Raw genomic sequence first — 20946 nt, 5'->3', positions numbered from 1 at the left:
GCAAAATTGTATCTCAACTATACTTTTTTTTGTTTTGCTTTATGAATTTACTAGTAGCATAATACCCTAAGAGCAGTCCTGCATGTGTAATAGACATTTAAGTTGTGATAGACATCTTCCATAATACTAAAGAGATTATTCTTAGAATATTAGAGTTGTGAATGTGGAAAGCAGAAATGAATTTCAAGTGTAATATAACATGTGATAATACTCAGTTTGACCATCTGTAATGAGTCTAGTGTTCCCATGGAGATCTGTTAATAATAATATTACTAATATAAATAAATTGCCTACATACTTACCAATAGCATCAAATTCTTTCAATTTAAATGTAATGCACAGAATTATCTGACCATTCTCTCTGCCATTTACTGGAAAACGATAATCAGTAGTATTTGGAAACCTAGGAATACTGTGAATTAACCAAAATCCTGTGTCAGAAAAGCCAACTACTCCTAGAATGATATGTTAACGGGGGAAAAAATCAACTAGAAATCAACATTTCTATAAATTTATAAAATATTATCCAATGAAATATACTGTGTTACTTAGATTAATTTTTAATTTTTATATATGGAAATCTCAGCCATGAATATTGGAAACTCACTGGCATGATGCGGAGGACATTGACGTGTAGAAGTAGGGAGATTCTTGTTCCATTGTATAATGCTTTGATTAGGCCACACATGGACTTTTGTGCCCAGATTTGGTCACTGGGTTTTCAGAAGGATGAAGAGATGTTGGAAAGGGTCCAGAGGTGACTGACTAAGGTAGTTTATGACCTCTGGAATGTTGAATATGAGTAAAGATTGAGAAGATGTAATTTGCAGAGTCTGGTGGCGAGGAGAGATATGATAGAGACCTACAAGTTGGTAATGGGTTGTTATAAGATCAATGGTGGAGAAGTTCTACAGAGAATAGTGGGAGATCAGGAGAGAACCATCTTAAACATACTCAAACTCCTTGCAGACAACCACACCTGAGAGTGTGGTGTCTGCAAGGAGTTTGAGTATGTTTAAGACACAGTATGATGAGATGTGTGTGTGATAAAAGGACCTCCCAAATGAGTCTTTGACTCCATGAGGTCTTGGGATAATAATAATAAATAATTAATACAGTATATTATACTTGACAGAAATTTTATTCTTGTTTTAACCACTTTCCCAAGCATAAGCAACCAAATTTTGCTTATGAAGTTTACAAAGTATCTTCACAACTATTTTATTTGCATATAGAGGTTGTTGACCTCACATAAATTGTCTCACTATCCAATAAAGCAAAAACATTATAGGAAGGGCCACTTATTCAGACCAAAATATTTCTATAATTCATACAGTAGCAAAGCAAGGCCAAAATAACTTAAAAATAAGCTAGCAGTTATACTCTGAATATCATTAACATTAACATCCAACCTCCATGAAGTCAAAGGACTCATTGTGGAATGTCCATACTCTCTCTCTCTCTCGTGCAAAAGGATCGTTAAACTTGTCTTTCAACCATTCACAGTTTCTGCACTCACCACAGTCTCAGGATGCATTCCAGTTATCAATCACTCTCCATGCAAAGAACTTTCTTCTCACTTCCCTTTTCACTCTATCCTTATACAGCTTCTAGGGATGGCATCTTGTTCTACTCTTGTCTCTCTCTACTCTATGAAAAATCTCTTCCACATTAATCTGGTAACACTCTCACCAACTTATATGTCTTAATCATATTCAGTCTCCTTCTTCTATTCACAAGTCTCTTCAACTTGCATCTCCTTAATCTCTTTTCATCTCGCATTCTATAGACCTGACACTGAATAAGTAAACCTTCTCTAGACCCTCTCCAATACATCTTTATCTCCCTTGAAAAACCAGGTGACCACATCTGCACACAGCAGTCCATATGTGGCCTATTAAACTTCGTGTTTCTGTCCACCATCACTCCCAGATCTCTCATCTCTTCTACCTCCTTCAAAATTTCCCCATTAATTGTATACTTTGCATCCAAACCTTGCCTAATAAATTTCAAAACCTTGCAACTTACAACATTAAACTGATGACTCTACTCACTTTCCTACTCACGTAGTCTATTCAGATCCTCCTACAGGGTCAAAATATCTGCTCTACCTCTTATAGTTCTTCCCAACTTTGCATCGTTAGCTAACAGTAGCACATCTTCAGATAAGCCAGTCACGATGTCATCAACATACAAATTAAACATTAATGGTTCCAAAACTGTTCACTGTGGCACTCCACTAGTGATCTTCCTCTTTTGGGATACCACTCCTCCATACACAACTAGGGAGATCATCATCATCATCGATTTCCTGATATTTACCCTCAAGGGGTGTGTTCAAGCTATCTCCATTCCAATCAATAATGCTGTAATTGAAATCACATAGTGATCACCCTTTGCCTGCTCATTAAGCTGAGTAGCTTATATATGAGTATTTCATTGTACACTTCCAAATCAAAAAATTAGAATAATCAAAGAAAATATGTTGAATGCTTTGCAATTCTAATTTATTGCATAGAAAATAATTATTACCAAATATGAATTAGCATCATCTAAATCTATATACTTATGTAGATTATATAACTATGTAAATACAAAAAAATGTAATATAAATTATAAGGAAATTGTTATTTGAAAACATTCACAAAATTAGAATATTTTTTAATATGGGTTGTTGTGTCGTAAAAAGTTCCAACTCACTTTTAATGAGTTATCCCATTTCCAACCGAACATAAGGTAACGTTAAAAGCCATGGATATGGACATACTTATGCCTACCAGAAGAAAATGTGCATTTTGGTAAGCCAGAACTGTGGCTAAACACTCTTGTAGATGTTAAGTAAATTTTGAGAACCCCATAATTGAAATAGATAATGTTTGTGAATTATTTAACAGAGAAAAGATTTGTATAAATGCTGAAAATTGTATGTAAGATAATACACGTGTTGAGCCATGTCAAAAACAGTTCGGAGCTGCGGTAACCAATCGGCCGCTGCTATGTGCATGACGTAGCCACCAAGAGAGGGTGCTCACATGAGGTATATAGGTTTCGGCACCGAATTCAATTGTTCTCTTTTTTCTGTTCCTGGTTCCTGACTCCAAGTGCTGGATAGCTGTGAAGCTTGGCACCGTGCCCAGCAACATTTTCCGTTGCTGTACGGTGCCGCGTCGAGTGTAGCCACATTGAAGGAATGCTGCCAGAAAGAGCTGTTGGTTAGCCATGCCAACGTATAAAACAGCGAAGAGGTGAATCTCTTTTGAAAAGAACAGAAGTATATCGCGGACGCCATAAGAAATATACGGTGAGGAAACCCGGAGATCTAGTTAAGGAAGTCCTAATAACTACCAGAAAAGCAAGAATGATAAGACGCAAGTTTTCGTATTAGATTAACTAATAACCAGAGAGGGAATATGAAACAGAACGTTAAGGAACTCCATATAGTCTACTTCTACTTTATATCTAAAGAACTGTAATCTTTTGGACATTCTGTGTACGACTAAGGAGCAAGTAACACCCTAAGCTTAAGCTGAGCTGGGAACCAAGGCTTCGGACTGTTTATGCTAGGAGAAACATTGTTATTATTGTATTAAATTTGAACTTAAATATGAACTGAATTTTGGGGTAGGATAAAGCCAGAATATAAGAGAAAATATTATCTCATGTGAATTTAGCAAGACGGAGTACGTCCAATATGCTTCACACTAGGATTGTAGAATGTATCTATGTATATGTGTTATTCCCATGAATGAGAACTGAGCAACTCAGGAGAAATTAACCGAGCCTGAATATAGTTAAACAAAGAAGAGTGTGAAATTGATACCATAAGATTTCAGAGTAAATAATTTTGGATATGTAAATTTAAGAGGGGGGGAGGGGAATTCAGGCTCCCTAGAATTGAAATTTCTGACTAAAGTGTATATATGTGCTTTGTCTAAATAAATGTATTTCTTTAATTCAAACCACACGAGTCTGTCATTGTTCTGAGAATTGAGCTACCACTTGTTAAAATTCGGACCGTGCATATAAAATAGGGGAATCCATTAGTAACTAAGAAAGGGGGACCACGACTGCAAACCTCTTGATCCCTATATTGTTTTCGGTAGCTTAAAATTGTGTCTCAGACTTCAGTTGCCGGCTGGCGCAGGCGACTTAAAGAATATAAATTTGTCGACAACGGAAGAGCAGAAATGAAATAAGATAAGTCTAACATAAAAATAATAAATAACAGGGAGACCAAGACATAACAGGTTCAAAATATTACAATAAAGTGAAAATAAATGCACAAAAATTACAGTAAAAGGGAAACAACACGATAATTAGTACTATGTTGCATCCCCCCCAGCTTTCATGACTCTTCATAAATGGCTGGGCATATTATTTACAAGCAGTTCACAGTCTTTTTTTATTAAAACATGCCTATATGGTCTGCAGACTAGAAACAAGTTCATTGTTGTCTCTTGAAAACGTTTCTTCATAATTCCCCTCCCCCTGAAATTCTTATTTGGGTTTAAATGTGTGGTGAGTTTGTTGGCCATGGAATTACACTGATTTGCCTTTCTGAGCCATCTAGTAGTAGTCTTGGAAGTGTGACAAGAAGCTGAATCTTCCTGAAAAAGGAAATCACCATCAGATAAATCTTCCGATGCTGGTAACATAAGGTGCTCAAGAATTTCTTGGTAAACTTTGAAATTGACTCTTTCTTACACTATACACAGCCTACCTGGACCTGCTGCAGTCATATTATTATTATTATTATTATTATTTGACACCTCCAGGGAGTTCTAAGCCTCATCGAGGGAGGGCACCTACTCTACAACTCTCCGTCTCTCAACCTCATCCACAAATCGCCTCATCTACACCAACGCCATCTACTGTCTACCATCACCACTATTATTTTCACAGACAATCACAAACATCTATGCCCATGGTGGGATTTGAACCCACAGCCTTTTAGCTGGAGAGAGGATACGCTAACCACTCAGCCAACCAGGCCGGCCAAATGCTTCTTGCTTAATAAATTTAGTTTAATCCTTTATCCAAGTGTGTGCAAACAAAGTTTGTGCTTGAAAGTATCTTCAGGACTGAGGTAAGGTGGTACACCAGGCGAAACCTTGCAAAGGTGGAGCAAGCTACCAACACTTCTATCTCAGTATCTCCCATAATGCAAAACACATCTCCTTGCAGATATGTATAATGTTATGCATTAAATGGGACGGGCCACTATCCAGACTAGTTTCGACCGTTATTGAGGTCTCTTCAGTGGGAACCAGGCCCAAGTGGAGATACCAAGGCAGAAGCATTAGCAAGGTCATCTCTTCCTATAGGAGCTGCCAAACGGTGTGCCACCTTTTTATTAAATTACTCTGGATTTAGAGAAAGATGTTGAAAGTTTATTTTTCACTTGGTCAGACTATAATAAATTTAGTTTAATCCTTTATCCAAGTGTGTGCAAACAAAGTTTGTGCCTGAAAGTATCTTCAGGACTGAGGTAAGGTGGTACAACACTGGGCAACTCCTTGCAAAGGTGGAGCAAGCTACTTTCAGGCGCAAACTTTGCTTGCACACACTTGGATAAAGGATTAAACTAAATTTATTATAGTCTGACCAAGTGAAAAATAAACTTTCAACATCTTTCTCTAATTCAAGAGTAATTTAATAAAAAGGTGGCACACTGTTTGGCAGCTCCTATAGGAGGAGATGACTTTGCTTGGTATCTGCACTTGGGTTGGCTCCCACTGAAGAGACCTCAATAAAGGTCGAAACTAGTCTGGGTAGTGGCCCTTCCCATTTAATGCATAACATTATACATATCTGCAAGGAGATGTGTTTTGCATTATGGGAGATACTGAGATAGGAGTGTTGGTAGCTTGCTCCACCTTTGCAAGGAGTCTCCCAGTGTTGTACCACCTTACCTCAGTCCTGAAGATACTTTCAGGTGCAAACTTTGTTTGCACACACTTGGATAAAGGATTAAACTAAATTTATTATAGTCTGACCAAGTGAAAAATAAACTTTCAGCTTCTTGCTTAAGATGCCAAATACGTATCCCTTGATGACCATGGGACACACACAAAACATACTTTCATCACTAAAAAGTACCCTTTTTCCAGTCCTCTTGACCCCACAACAGTCTTTGCTTACACCGTTGCACTCTAGCTGCCTTTTGCTTGGAAGTCATAAGTGGCTTTGTCTTAGGCACACGTGATTTAAAACCCAATTTGTGAAGTCATCTCAATGTCATAGATTTAGACACATTCGCACCTAGTTCTTTCCATCTCCTGTGAAAATAGCTTACACTTCAGAAGCAGGTTTCTTCATGATATTCTTCAATCTCCTCTCATCTTTTGATGTAGTTATTACCTTATTACCTTTCAAACCGCTACTGCAGCAATTATTTTGAAAACTCTGGTTATTAGAATACTGTTTCAGTACTCTACTCATACTTGCTTGAGAACATTTCAATTCCTTCGCTATAAACTGTTGAGTTGAGCCTTCTTTGTGTAGAGACACCATATGAAACTTCTTAGCTTCCAATATGGCACTCATTCGCCCCATGTTTAGCAAATGATTAACTGAAACCCATGCACAAATGATTCCTCACACACGAGTTAGTCGTCCCACAGCTACTGAAATATATACTATTTCTATGCTCTCCTCAAAACTAATTGAAAAAATTTCGAATATTCTAATATTTTGAACCACATTAAAAATTATTCTAATTTTGTGAATGTTTCAAATAACATTTTTCTTATAATTTATATTATATTTTTGTGTTTACATGGTTATATAATCTACAAAGTATGTAGATTTAGATGATGCTTATTCATATTTGATAATAATTATTTTCTATGCAATAAATTAGAATTGCAAATCGTTCAACACATTTTCTTTGATTATTCTAATTTTTTGATTTGGAGATGTATTCACCTTCCACATTCCCTGACCTTTACAATCCCCCAACCAGAGATCTCATTCTATGAACTGGCACCTCACACCATACTGCTTCAAAACCACTGCCACTTCTATGGACATAATTCTCCCGCTATCATCTCTCCTTCCCTTCTTATCCTCACAAAAACATCGCATTCTTCCATTTCTATTCCCTTCAAAATATCATTCTCATTCAATCATGTTTCACTTATTTCAACTATTTTCAGGCAAATAAACTCAATCAATGTAACAATTTCATCTTCCTTATTTCTGATACTCCTGCCATTCATGATAATGACGAGCTGAGCAGAAGAGCAGTAATATTGAATGACATAATAGCTAGAATGTGTGATAAGAGAGGACTGGTATATGTGGACACTTGGAGTGTGTTTGAGGAAAGAGAGGAATTGTATGCGAGGAATTGCTTACATTTGAATGAGGAAGGATGTAGGCATCTGGAGAGATTGCTGTTCTGAAAGAGTCAGTGTGTCCCAGGGAGGATGATAGCAGGGTAGCCTCTTGTGGGAATGGATACTTGGGAGAAGGGAGACGACATCAGGTAACACTGAGTCCGGTGGAGTCTAGAGGGGATAATGCTGGGTATAGAAACAATGGCATTTATATGCTTATACTAATGCCAGGAGTATCCGGAATAAGGGAGAGGAATTGGTGGCGCAGATAGCATCAGCCTGGCCAAAAATTATTGGGATCACTGAGACATGGTTGACAGAAGAGGATATAATAACAGGAATAGAAGTCGCTGGGTACAGCTTTTTTGGCAGGATAAGAGGGGAAAGTGTGGTGGTGGGGTACTGCTTATGATAAGTGGTGACCTATGTCCTCTAAGAGTGGAGGCTTTGGAAGGCAGTGAGACAAATGACTTTGAGAGCATATGGTGTGAGGTAGAGGTGGGCAACACAGGATATTTAGTGGGGTGTTGCTACAGACCCAGGAGCACAGAGGATGGGGACCAGGAGATGTTTAGACAGTTAAGTTTGGCAAGTGCAAGAAGAATGATTGTTATGGGAGATTTTAACACAGTAGTATAAATTGGAGAGAGGAAGATGCATGTAGCAATAGGGGGAATGGAATTTCTAGAATTCTTGAGGGACAAATATCCTAGGCAACATGTAACAGAGGGAACAAGAGGTTCAAGAGTTTTGGATTTGGTTACAGCATCAGAAGAGTTGATAATAACTGAGATGACATCTCTCCCACCAGTTGGAGAGAGTGACCATATGGTTTTGACTTGGAAAATGAATAGACATGCAGGAGTATCAAAGAGATGGGAACTTATATGGAATTATAAAGCAGGTGATTATAATAGTCTTAGATGTCAACTTCGGGAATTTTCGTGGAGGGAAGAATTGGAAGGCCGGGATATCATTAGTGCGTGAGAAATTGTGAAAGAATATTTGTTAGCAGCAATGGAAAGCTGTATACCACGAGTGAGGAAGAGGACACAATTTGGAGTAAAGTGGATGACAAACAATATTAAACAGGAATTGCATGCGAAAAAGAGGCTATGGAAGAGATATAAGGAGACAGGTGAAGAGAAGATGCATGAAGAATATAAGACACAGGCCAGAAGAGTGACTAGTGTGGTAAGGAAAGCGAAACTGGAATATGAGAGGAGATTGGCCCTAAGATCCAAAGAAAATCCTAGGAAATTTTTTAGCTATGTAGCCAGTAAGAAGAGAAATGACTGTGGAAGAATGATATTGTGGGATAAAAATGGGAATAGAGTGACTGATGCAGAGGACATAGTGGAATTGTTCAATGAACACTTTATTGGAGTATTTCATCCTAGAGGAGTCAGTTTTAATGCTAGAGGGATAGGGCAGGTTCGAGGTTTAGAGGTACAGGGGAGAGTGTGTTTCAGATACTGAGTACTCTGGATGTCAGTAAAGCTTTGGGACTGGATGGTATTTCACCACGAGTTTTGAGAGAATGTGCTAGGGAACTGACAGTGCCTTTAACCTGGCTTTTCAATGAAAATCTGGCTGTGGGAAAGATGCCAGGGAATGGAAGGAAGGTAAGATAGTGCCACTGCATAAGGGTGGTAACAGACTGGAAGTGTCTAATTATAGGCCAGTTTGTGTATCATCAGTAGTTGTTAAGATCTTGGAGAAAGTAGTGAGGGACCATATACAGCACTGGACAGATGAAGGTAATGTTATCTGTGAGAGTCAACATGGATTTGTGAAGGGGCACTCTTGTTTTAGCAATATGCTAGCCTTTTATAATAAAGTTACAAGAACATTAGATGAGGAAAAGGCATATACTGCAATTTTCTTAGACTTAGCGAAGGCATTTGACAGGGTGCCACATGATAAGCTGATATTTAAGTTCCAGCACATGGGTCTGGATGTCAGATTGGTCAACTGGATTCAGGATTGGCTGTCTGATAGGTATCAGAGAGTTGTGTATGGTGGAGCAGTTTCAAGGAGGCAGAGAGTTACAAGTGGGGTCCCACAGGGCTCAGTACTAGGACCTATATTGTTTAACCTTTATATCAATGACATTGCCAGTGGATTACAAGGGGATATTCAGTTGTTTGCGGATGATGCGAAGCTGGGAAGGATTATTAGTAATAGTGCAGATATGGTAGCCCTGCAAGAGGATTTGAATAAGCTAGATAGATGGGCAAATGAATGGGGGGTGTCAGTTTAATGCAGCAAAATGTAAGGTCTTGAGGTTTGGGAAACATCGATGGGATGCTGCATACTCTATGGGAGGAGTTATACTGGAGGAAGTAGGGGAGACAAGAGATCTGGGGTTGATGATTGATAGAAACCTGAAATTTAGGGGACATATTGCAAAGGTGGTGAAGGTAACACAGAGGATTGCTGCAATTATGAGAAGGACACTGACCTGCAGAGATAAAAGGGTTATCATTCCATTGTATAAGTCTCTGATCAGACCACACTTAGACTATTGTTCTCAGATTTGGTCCCCAGGATTTGAAGGGGGATAAATTAACTGTGGAAAGGGTACAGAGACAGATGACAAAGATGGCTTCATGACTGTACAATTTTGGTTATAAGGATCGGCTGAGGGAATGTGGACTGCAGAGTTTGGTGGCTAGAAGAAGGAGAGGTGATATGATTGAGACTTTTAAACTGTTGAGAGGTGGTTACATGGTTGACACTGGGGAGTTCTTTTGCTTGGTTGAATTGCGGGAAGGAGTGATGACAAGAGGCCATCCCTGGAAGTTAAGAAAGGAAACAGTGAGCAAGAGGGTGAGGAGTGGTTTCTTTGCATGGAGGGTGGTTGAACTGTGGAATGCATTGGGTGAGAGCGAGAACAGTCAATGAGTTTAAAGAGTGGTATGATAGACTTTGTATTTCTTAGGGGGGACCTCCCCCCTCGATGGGTCTTGACAGACTTTGTTCTTAGGAAGGACCTCCCACGATGAGTCTTTTGACTCCATGGAGGCCTGAATAATAATAATAATAATAATAAATAAGCATAAAAATTCATTTCTTGGTGTATAAAGTGCTACCCATGCTTTCCCTCATCTTTGACTTCTCCACACTTGCTGCTTCTGCTCATCCTTACCCTATATCCCATATATACTCTCTAGACTCAACTATCCCTATGAATTCCAGATCATTGCATTCATACACCGACCATCCCCATACATGCATTCATTACTGCTTTCAGAATCTACTCTCCTTATGCTGTGTCTCACTGACCTACTTGGCCCACAGTATTTCCCTGTTCAACTTGTAGTCCTGATCTCACATTCTCTTCTCCATTCACACTGGTCTCACCTAGTCCATTCAGCTGCTCATTTACACCATCTCTACTTCCAATGATACTTTGTTCACATCACTGATTACACTTCCTTCCAGTAGCAGCCTTTCCAGGTGACACTTCAAAACCATTCAGATGCAGTGCATCACTCTTATACAGTTATTTATCCCTCAAACTCATCCCCCACACATTCACAAACTGCACTCCCTTCTCTTCGCACATTTTCACTAACATTCCATTCAAGATCTTTGCTCTCTACTGCAACTCATTATTGTCAAACCTAAGCAACACAAACTACTCTTCCTACCATTTGGCAAAAGGCAACTTTGTTCATGGTACTTCAACCAAATGGTGTCCCTTGGCAAATTAGTGAGAAAGACAAGAATATGGAACTGGAAGGATTATTTAATGCTATGAAAAGATGATATTTTAACCATTTTAAATATGTATGTTCAAATAAGTCAATAAACACAAAGATAATAATTGTGAATGACAGAAAATTTCAAGTATAGTGATGTGTGCAAACATCAAAATGCAGAATTGGACAAAGACACTTTTTTTTAATGTAACTCCCCATGGAAGGTTTTTGTAAATTTATGGTACATTTGTAACATGGGTGGGCTAAGGATTTTGTTTATTTTTTTATTAATTTTATATATTTTTTGTATTTTTATTTATTTGTTACATAGTCTAAAACCTTTCTCCACAGATCAAACATTGAACTTTTTCAAGCTACTTCAGATCTCCAATAAGCAAGTTACCTATATGAGATGACACAGGCAATGAAATTCCTCTCCCACCTATAGGCAATCAAAAACATCCATGCCGATGGCAAATTCCAACCAACAGACTGTTGGTTGGAGAGCAGATACACTAGCCACTTGGCCAACAGAAGCAAATCTGTGCCTGTGATCCCAAGAAGGGGGTCTTTACTAAAGAAGTGGGAGAAAGTTCTCATTAGAGAAGGAATCTGACATTAAGAATAAGGAAAAGTTGATCCTTATTGGAGAACTAAAACGTAGAATAGGAAATGAATACCATACATATAAAAATGTGTTGGGAAAATATGGAGTAAAGAGCAAAGTCTATGGTAAACAATGGTAAGTACCTATTGCATTTCTGTTCAGCACAAACTAGCTATCATTAACTCCATATTCAAATTCATAAATACACAAATTCACATGGAGAGAAGATACAAGAAATAAGAAAAAACTTATCAGGTTGCAGTATCATCATACAAGTTCAGGATACAGGAGTATAGCAGATATGAAATAGGAAGGAATCACATTTAGTTTTGGAGCAGAATAAAAATAAATATCACCATCTTCATCATCAGAGGCCTCCAGAGAGTAAAGGACTCATCAAGGAAGGCCTTACATCACTCACACCATTCACACTAAATGCATTCACCACTTCAACAGACATCTAGCTTTTATCCCTGCACAAAAACTTAATTTCCATCGATGCCCCCCTCTCATCTTCTCCCCACCTTCACTTTAACAAAAAATTCCAGCAACCAGTATCCCATTATACCCTTTGATAAATTTATAAACCTTTATCATATCACTTCTCTTTTCCCTGTTTATGTGTCATTATTATTATTTATTATTATTATTATTACCCTAAGACCTCATGGAGTCAAAGACTCATCTGGGAGGTCCTTTTATCACACACAACTCATCATACCGTGTCATAAACACACTCAAACTCCTGGCAGACACCACACTCTCAGGCAAGAATTCCAATTATTTACAACTCTTCACGAAAAAAACCTGCCTCTCACTATCCCTACTCACACCCTCTTTATACAGTTTCCAGGAATGACCCCTGGTTTTCCTCGATCTCCCACTATTTTCTGTAGAACTTCTCCAGCATCGATCCTATAACAACCACTTACTAACTTGTAGGTCTCTATCATATCTCCCCTCTACCTCCTGTCCACCAGACTCTGCAAATTACATCTTCTCAATCTTTCCTCATGCTCGACATTCCAGAGGTTAGAAACTACCTAACGGTCCAGTCAGTCGCCTTTGGAACTTTTCCAACATCTCTATGTCCTTCTGAAAACCAGGTGACCAAATGTTGGCCCAATGGTCCATGTGTGGCCTAATCAAAGACTTATACAATGGAACAGGAATCTCCCTACTTCTGCAAGTTAGTGTCCTCCGCATCATTCCTAGAAGCCTTTGTGTTGTCTTCACAATTTTGGCTATGTGTCCCCTAAATTTCAGATCCTTATCCACTATCACCCCCAGATCTCTTATTTCTTCCAACAATATATCCTCACCAAGCATAAATTCTGCATCCCATCTTTTTTTTCCAAATTTTAAAACCTTACATTTTGCACCATTGAACTCACATCCCCATTTCCATGCCCAATACACTCAATTTATTCAAGTCTTCTTGTAAGGCCATAACATCTTCTCTACTATTCTCACTTCTTGTAAGGCCATAACATCTTCACCATCATCTGCAAACAACTGAATATCTCCATCCAAATCTTCACCAATATCATTCATATACAAGTTAAACAGTAATGGCCCTAAAACAGATCCCTGAGGTGCTCCACTAGTGACTTTCCTTTTCCTGGATCACTTCCTCATACAGAACTTGTTGATACCTATCAGATAGCCAGTCTCCAATCCAATGCACTACTCTAATATCCAACCCCATCTGCTCTAGTTTGACTGTCAACTTATCATGAGGTAATCTATCAAAATCCTTTGCAAACTCCAAGTATATTACTGTGTATCCTTCTCTCTCTTTCCAAGGAAGCAGTCATTTTATTGTAATACATAAGTAGATTACTAAAACATGACCTCCCTTTAGCAAATCCATGCTGTCCATCAAAGATAATATTGTTGTCAACCCAATTCTGGATCCTAGTTCTCACAAGCTTCTCCAACAACTTAACTACAACACCTGACATACAGATAGGCCTATAGTTGATGCTCAAGTTCGATCACCTCCTTTATGAAGTGGCACAATCTTGCCCTCCTTCCACTCCTTAGGAACTTGACTGAGTGCAAGACTCATATTAAAAAAATATGTCAAGGCAGGTGTCAACTCACTCGCACATTCCTTCAGAATACGTGGTGATATATTATCAAATCCCAGAGCCTTATTAACATCTAGTTTACTCAACACCCCATACACCTCTTGCTCAATTACAGTCAGTCTCTCCTCCTCATCACCACCAACTGCTCTCATTCTTTCCATGAAGTCACATTCATAAGATTGAAAGACCTTTATGAACTGCTTATTAAGTATCTCCACCACACATTCCACAACAGCTGTCTTTATACCATTTTCTCCAATCAATGTCATCCTTCCATAATCATTCTTTCTTTTGGTGGCTAGATATCGAAAGAACTCCTTAGGATTCTTTTTTGGCTTCATTAGCTAACAGCTGTTCATACCTCACTTTAGCTACCCTCACCAACCAAGTCACCTGCCTTGCCTGGTCTTTGTAAAACTCATGGAATTGGTTATTTCCACTTCTCTTATGCTTCCTCCATAATGCCCTTTCTCTCTGTATTCATGCTTAATCTCTTTATTCATCCATCTCACACACCTACTTATTTAACCTTCTCATCCTTGTAATACATTTAGACATTGCATCTACTAGATAGCTTTTGAAAATCCCCAAGTTGCATTGATTTCTTTTCCTGCTAACTCCTCATTCCATGCTACACCTACAAACTGTCTCCTAAGCTCTTCATAATCACCCCCTTGTAGTTCCACATATACCCTTTTCTCACAGAGGTCCTCACACTGCTGGCAACTATCCAGGTAATCACCTCATAGTCACTCTCACCAATTGGTGGATGATTTGACACCTCATTTATAATTACATCTTCTGATGAGATGACCAAATCCAAGACCCTCAATCCTCACGTGCTCTCTGTTACATACTGTCTGAGGTAGTTATCCCTTAAAAACTCAAGAAACTCATTTTGTTTACTTCCAGTTGCTATCTCATCATTCCAGTCTATATTGCCATAATTAAAATCGCCTATAATCATCACCCTTTTCTTATTTGCTTGGCTAATTTGAGCATACATTTCAGTATCACCACCATCCCAATCCACATTACCTGGTCTATAACAACATCCAACCAAGTATTTGATTCCATTCACCTCTATCTCACACCATACTGCCTCAAAACCACTAGCACTATTTCAGTCTTGCATCTCTAGTTTGTATGGACATAACTCTTTCTCATCATCAATAGCACTCCTCCTTCCTTTTTACCCCTTCTATCCTCACAAAACACATCATACCCTTCCATCTCTATTCCTGTCAGGATGTCGTCCTCTTCAACCATGTTTCACTTATTCCAACAATCTTTGGGTGAACAGATGCAATTAGTGCAGTCATTTCATCTGCCTTGTTTCTTATACTTCTAGCATTGGTATACAAACACAACAGCTCATTTCTGGATCTACAGCTAGTTCCACTGATACCACTCATTCGATGTGATCTCTCCATGCTCGACTGGGGCCATTTCCCTTTCTGCTTATTCATTTTAGAACACTCTTCAATTCCAACTGTTTCCTCTTGATCTAAGGTCATCCATTCCTTTCCTGTCTACACATGCTCTCATATCCTCTTGGAGCATCATGCACCCTCATAACTAATATTACATAATTCTGATATCATTTTTGTAAATCAGATTTACACCCTCTCCTCCTCTTCATCCATTCAGAACCAAGAAATTGAACCTGTGCACAGCAGTCAGTCTAGGTGCAGTTACATCAAGGCCTTGTAAAGAGGTAAAATAACTTCCTTATGCTTACATGTCAGTGTTCATTTCTACATCACAGTTACCTCTGGATTGTATTGTCAATTTTTGCAATGTGACCATTCAACATCCTATCCACCATGATATCAAAATCCCTAGCCTCATCAGTTACTCCAAGCATGATCCCACTCATATACAGTAATATGCCATTGGAAATGTACTCATGACAAAGCGCATTGCTTTATGCTTACTAACGGTGAGCTAAGAGCTATTATCATCTGACCAAGTTCCAGCCTATTCAAATCTTTCCGTAAATGTTGCATATCAGTAGTAACCTTGATTGCCCAGCCTATCTTTGCACTGTCAACAAACAATGGAACATCTCCTGTCAGGTCCTTGCCAATACCATTAATGTATAGAGTGAAAAATTACAAAAACCAATCCTAAGGTACACTATTAGTCACTTTAAATATGGTAGCATCATTATATACTACTTTCTAACTTGTCTTCAGTCACTTTCTTATCAAAGACAATAGTTTATATTCCAAACCAATATACACTTCCATGTGATATCCTGTCAAATGCTTTAACCAAGTCCAACACTATCCACTTGTATCCACTTCCTGTATCGAACTTAGCCACAACGTTATTATAATATATGCTGTTCCTGCAAAGTATATATATATATATATATATATATATATATATATATATATATATATAACTTGTCTATCAAGCCATTTCTGTATACAAGTTCTTACCAACTTGCACTTCCCCTGTACAACAGAACTATCATGCATTCTTTCCATTCCTGTAGGATGTTTTCTGAGCTGAAACTCAGAGAAAAGTTAGCAAAGACTAGGATCCAAAATTTAGTTCATAACTGCATATGTTCTTTTTGTTAGCCAGCATGGATTTGCTAAGGGAGGTCATGGTTAGGTTAGCAATATGTTCATGTACTATAGCTACAAATGTATTGGTGTACAGTAGTAATCTTAGCCTTTGCAAAGGCCTTTAACAGACTGCCCACACATCAAGTTGGTAATTAATTATCTAAACAGTACAATGGTCAGCATATGATAACAGGTAATAATCTGTTTCATGAGAAGTACAAAGGGAAGGCCAGGAAGGTTGTTCACTTGGTCGGTTTAGTACGAGGGGTAATTAGTCAATGATGCCAAAACTGATAGAATTCTTTTGATATGTGGACAGTGAAAGAAAGAATCGTTATGGGAGGATGATATTAGCAGGTGAGAATAGTACAATGGTCACCACTGTAGAGGAGATAGTTGAGATATTAAATAAATAATTCATATAGGTAATTATGACATCATGGGAGGACTTGAATGTAGTGGGAATGGAGACGAGGGAACTGATGGTGAACAAGTAGGAAGCATATTCAGAATTAACTAAACTTAATGTTAATAAGGAAATAGAAATTGAAAGATTAAATAGGAGTTTTGAGAGAATATTCCAGTGAGTTAACAGCTTGAACAGCCTTGACATACTTCTTTAACAATAATCTTGCAACAGGATGAGTCCCAAAGGAGTGGAAAGAGGGAAAAATTGTTCCACTCCACTTCACTTCACAAAGAAAGTGATGACTGAGGCTGTGAATTATAGGATAAGTTTTGAATCTGGAGTTGCACTTAAGGTGTTGAAGAAGTTAACAAGGATCAGGATCCAAAATTTAGTTGATAGCTGCATATGTTCTTTTTGATAGCCAGCATAGATTTGCTGAGGGAGGTCATGGTGAGGTTAGCAATATGTTCATGTACTATAACAAGGTGACAAATGCATTGGTATACAGTTGTAAACTTAGCTTTTTGCAAAGGCCTTTAACAGATTGCCACACATCAAGTTGGTAATTAATTATATATTAATTAATTACATACTAATTATTAATTAGGGTGATTTCCATCATCTGCAGTTGTTTGCAGATGATGCAAACAACTGCAGAGTTTGGGGGAAACTGTGAGTATTAGAGCAAATGTTGTGGCTCTATAGCAGGATTTGAATAGCTCACTCAGGTTCAGTAAACTTACCAGTTCAATATTGTAAAGTGTAAGGTTTTAAAATTTGGAAGACAGAAATGAGATATACAATATAGAATTTGTGAGGATATCTTACAGAAGAGGGAGGAGATAAGGGTCTCAAAGTGAGAGCAGACAAGGACTTAAAATTCAATCACAACAGATTATTATTATTATTATTATTCGTGTCTAGAGGCTTAAGTGCTGTGAGGACATCATGTTGGGGGCTTAATGGATTTTTTACAACACTCAAAAAGAATTAAAATAGAATTTAATACTTCCTATATTTCGTCCTAGTCACTAGGACAACTATGGGGATTACAAAAACAATTAATGTAACATGCACACACAAATCTTACAATACTAAGCCCAACCACGTGGGTGACACTAAAGTCCTATCTAGGTGGAGCGCCCTCTAAAGGCGGTTGTAGGTGGCCTGGAATGTAAGGTGGGACCTCTGGTGATGAGTGTTTCCCAAATCTTCAGAAGCATGATGCAACCGTATTTATTAAGATTTGGTTGGTTTCTGAGAGCTGCTGCTTCTAAGAAAAGTCTCTCTTTCTTGAATTTGCTGTGGTGGACGATGGTGGTTTTCTTCCATGATACTCTGTGGGTGGTGTCCAAAACATGGTCAGACAAGCCTGAATGGCCATAGTTGTGTTTACAGATGTAAGACTTGTGTTCTTCCAGGCAGATGGATGCTGATCTGCCTGTCTGTCCAAAGTATGCCAGCTTACAGGAACAGGGTACTTTGTAAACTCCAGGCAGCGACAGAGGAGGGAGCTGATCTTTCGTTGAACGGATAAAGGTAGCAAGTTTGCGGTAGGGCTTATATGCTGTGTGTAGGTTGTGCTTTTTTTTAGTATCTTGGCTATTTTTTCAGATGTGCCACGGATGTAGGGTATGGTGATGGCATTTTTAAAATCTTGTTGACAGTAAATAGGGGAGGAACTGATTATTTTTTTGATACCGTGTTCCCTGTAGCCATTGGAGAGGAAAGTGTTGTGTATGTGGTTAAGCTCAGTAGTAAGGGCAGTTCCACTGGAACAAAGATTGTGGGCTCTCTTGGTAAGAGTTTTGATTATGCTCTATTGTTGTGAGGGGTGGTGGTGGTGGGAGAGTTTGTGAATGTATCTGCCTGTGTGTGTGGGTTTTCTGTATACAGTGAAGGCAAGTGTATCATTAGGCAGGCGTGTGACTAAGGTGTCTAGGAAGGGTAAACAATTGTTCTTTTCCTTTTCCATAGTAAACTGGATTCTTGGATGTAGGCTATTGAGATGACTGAGGAAGGAGTCTAATGTGTCTGGGCCATGGGGCCAAATAGAGAACACATCATCTACATATCTTAGCCAGATAGAAGGTTTGAGTGGGGCTGAGTCTGTGGCTCGTTTTTCAAAATCTTCCATATAGAAATTGGCAGGGGGGGTGAGGGGGGGGGAACCCATGGCAGTTCCCTCTATCTGCTTGTAGATTTTTTCTTCCAAGAGAAATACCCAGAGTTAATGGCAAAGGAAAAGAGATCTAAGATGTCAGAGGGAAAAACGTTTTCTAAGAGAGAGATAAGGTGTCAGTTAAGGGAATATTAGTAAACAAAGAGGAGATATCAAAGCTTACCAATATGTCTGCATTATTCAAGGTTAAATTTTCTGTGAGGGCTTTAAACTGGGTCGAATTTTTTATATAGGAAATGGACCTTCTGTTGAGGGGGGGTCAGAGAGTTGGCCAACTGTTTAGACAGTCTGTAGCACGGTGCATTGGTGGCATCTACTATAGGCCTGAGCGGGGAATTGGATTTGTGGATTTTTGGTAAACCGTATATTCGGGGGGGACAGGAGCGGAAAGGTTTAAGTTTTTTCGTCACGTCAGGGGGGCCAGGAGGTTACTTTTTTAAGTAAGATTTTTCATTTCTTAACTAATTTCTTAACCACAAATTCAATCGCTCCAGACAGTAGTAAACCTCTCTTCCAAAAGGCTCAACAACGATGCTGTCAGCGCCCTTTGCCTCGGCCGTAATTTTGCCATCACTCCGAAGGAAGTGCCGGTGCTCGATGTAATGGTTAACATCAAACGGGGGGGGAATCAATCGCTTACCATCGGAGATAGCCAACAACAACATCAGACTTGACGTAGCCAACATCCTCGCTCATTCTTCGCCTCCAAAAAAAGCAACTTATCGTATGCCCAACGCATGGCTCTCCTGAAACTACACAAAGAAAAAAGTATCGTCATCACCAGAGTGGATAAGGGTAATGCCACAGTCATTCTTAATATCAGTGAATACAATCGTAAAATGAACATTATCCTCCGCGATCGCACTACCTACATCCCGCTAGAACACGACCCCACAAAAACACAAGTTAAGAAATTAAAAATCTTACTTAAAAAAGTAACCTCCTGGCCCCCTGACATCACAAAAAAACTTAAACCTTTCTGCTCCCATCCCCCCCCAAATATACGGTTGACCAAAAATCCACAAACCCAATTCCCCACTCAGGCCTATAGTAGATGCCACCAATGCACCGTGCTACAGACTGTCTAAACAGTTGGCCAACTCTCTGACCCCCCTCAACGGAAGGTCCACTTCCTATATAAAAAACTCGACCCACTTTAAAGCCCTCACAGAAAATTTAACCTTGAATAATGCAGACATATTGGTAAGCTTTGATATTCTCCTCTTTGTTTACAATATTCAATTAACTGACACCTTATCTCTCTTAGAAAACGTTTTTCCCTCTGACATCTTAGATCTCTTTTCCTTTGCCATTAACTCTGGGTATTTCTCTTGGAAGAAAAAAATCTACAAGCAGATAGAGGGAACCGCCATGGGTTCCCCCCTTTCACCCCCCCCTGCCAATTTCTATATGGAAGATTTTGAAAAGCGAGCCATAGACTCAGCCCCACTCAAACCTTCTATCTGGCTAACATATGTAGATGATGTGTTCTCTATTTGGCCTCATGGCCCAGACACATTAGACTCCTTCCTCAGTCATTTCAATAGCCTACATCCAAGAATCCAGTTTACTATGGAAAAGGAAAAGAACAATTGTTTACCCTTCCTAGACACCTTAGTCACACGCCTGCCTAATGATACACTTCCCTTCACTGTACACAGAAAACCCACACACATAGGCAGATACATTCACAAACTCTCCCACCACCACCCCTCACAACAATATGGCATCATCAAAACTCTTACCAAGAGAGCCCACAATCTTTGTTCCAGTGGAACCGCCCTTACTACTGAGCTAAACCACATACACAACACTTTCCTCTCCAATGGCTACAGGAAACATAGTATCAAAAAAATAATCAGTTCCTTCCCTATTCCCCGTCCTTCTCGTCAACAAGATTTTAAAAATGTCATCACCATACCCTACATCCGTGGCACATCTGAAAAAATAGCCAAGATACTAAAAAAAGCACAACCTACACATAGCATATAAGCCCTACTGCAAACTTGCTACCCTTATCCGTTCTACG

The 20946-nt window shown here is 38.9% G+C and overlaps 1 protein-coding gene across 1 annotated transcript in view; it reads right to left on the bottom strand.

Annotated features, from left to right (window-relative positions):
• DNaseII (deoxyribonuclease II) overlaps window positions 1-20946 on the bottom strand; it is a 107632-nt gene that overhangs the window by 27717 nt on the left and 58969 nt on the right. Inside the window, exon 5 of the mRNA XM_090406232.1 lies at window positions 303-455. Coding sequence (XP_090262358.1) covers window positions 303-455 — 153 coding nt within the window. The remainder of the gene's footprint in view (window positions 1-302; window positions 456-20946) is intronic.

The sequence above is a fragment of the Typopeltis vanoorti genome, chromosome 16 (assembly GCF_054136105.1).
Source record: "Typopeltis vanoorti isolate ZY-2024b chromosome 16, IOZ_Tvanoo_1.0, whole genome shotgun sequence".
Taxonomy (NCBI): domain Eukaryota; kingdom Metazoa; phylum Arthropoda; class Arachnida; order Uropygi; family Thelyphonidae; genus Typopeltis; species Typopeltis vanoorti.
The sequence above is the reverse complement of the archived record's forward strand: the minus strand, read 5'-3'. Positions and strand labels throughout refer to the sequence as shown.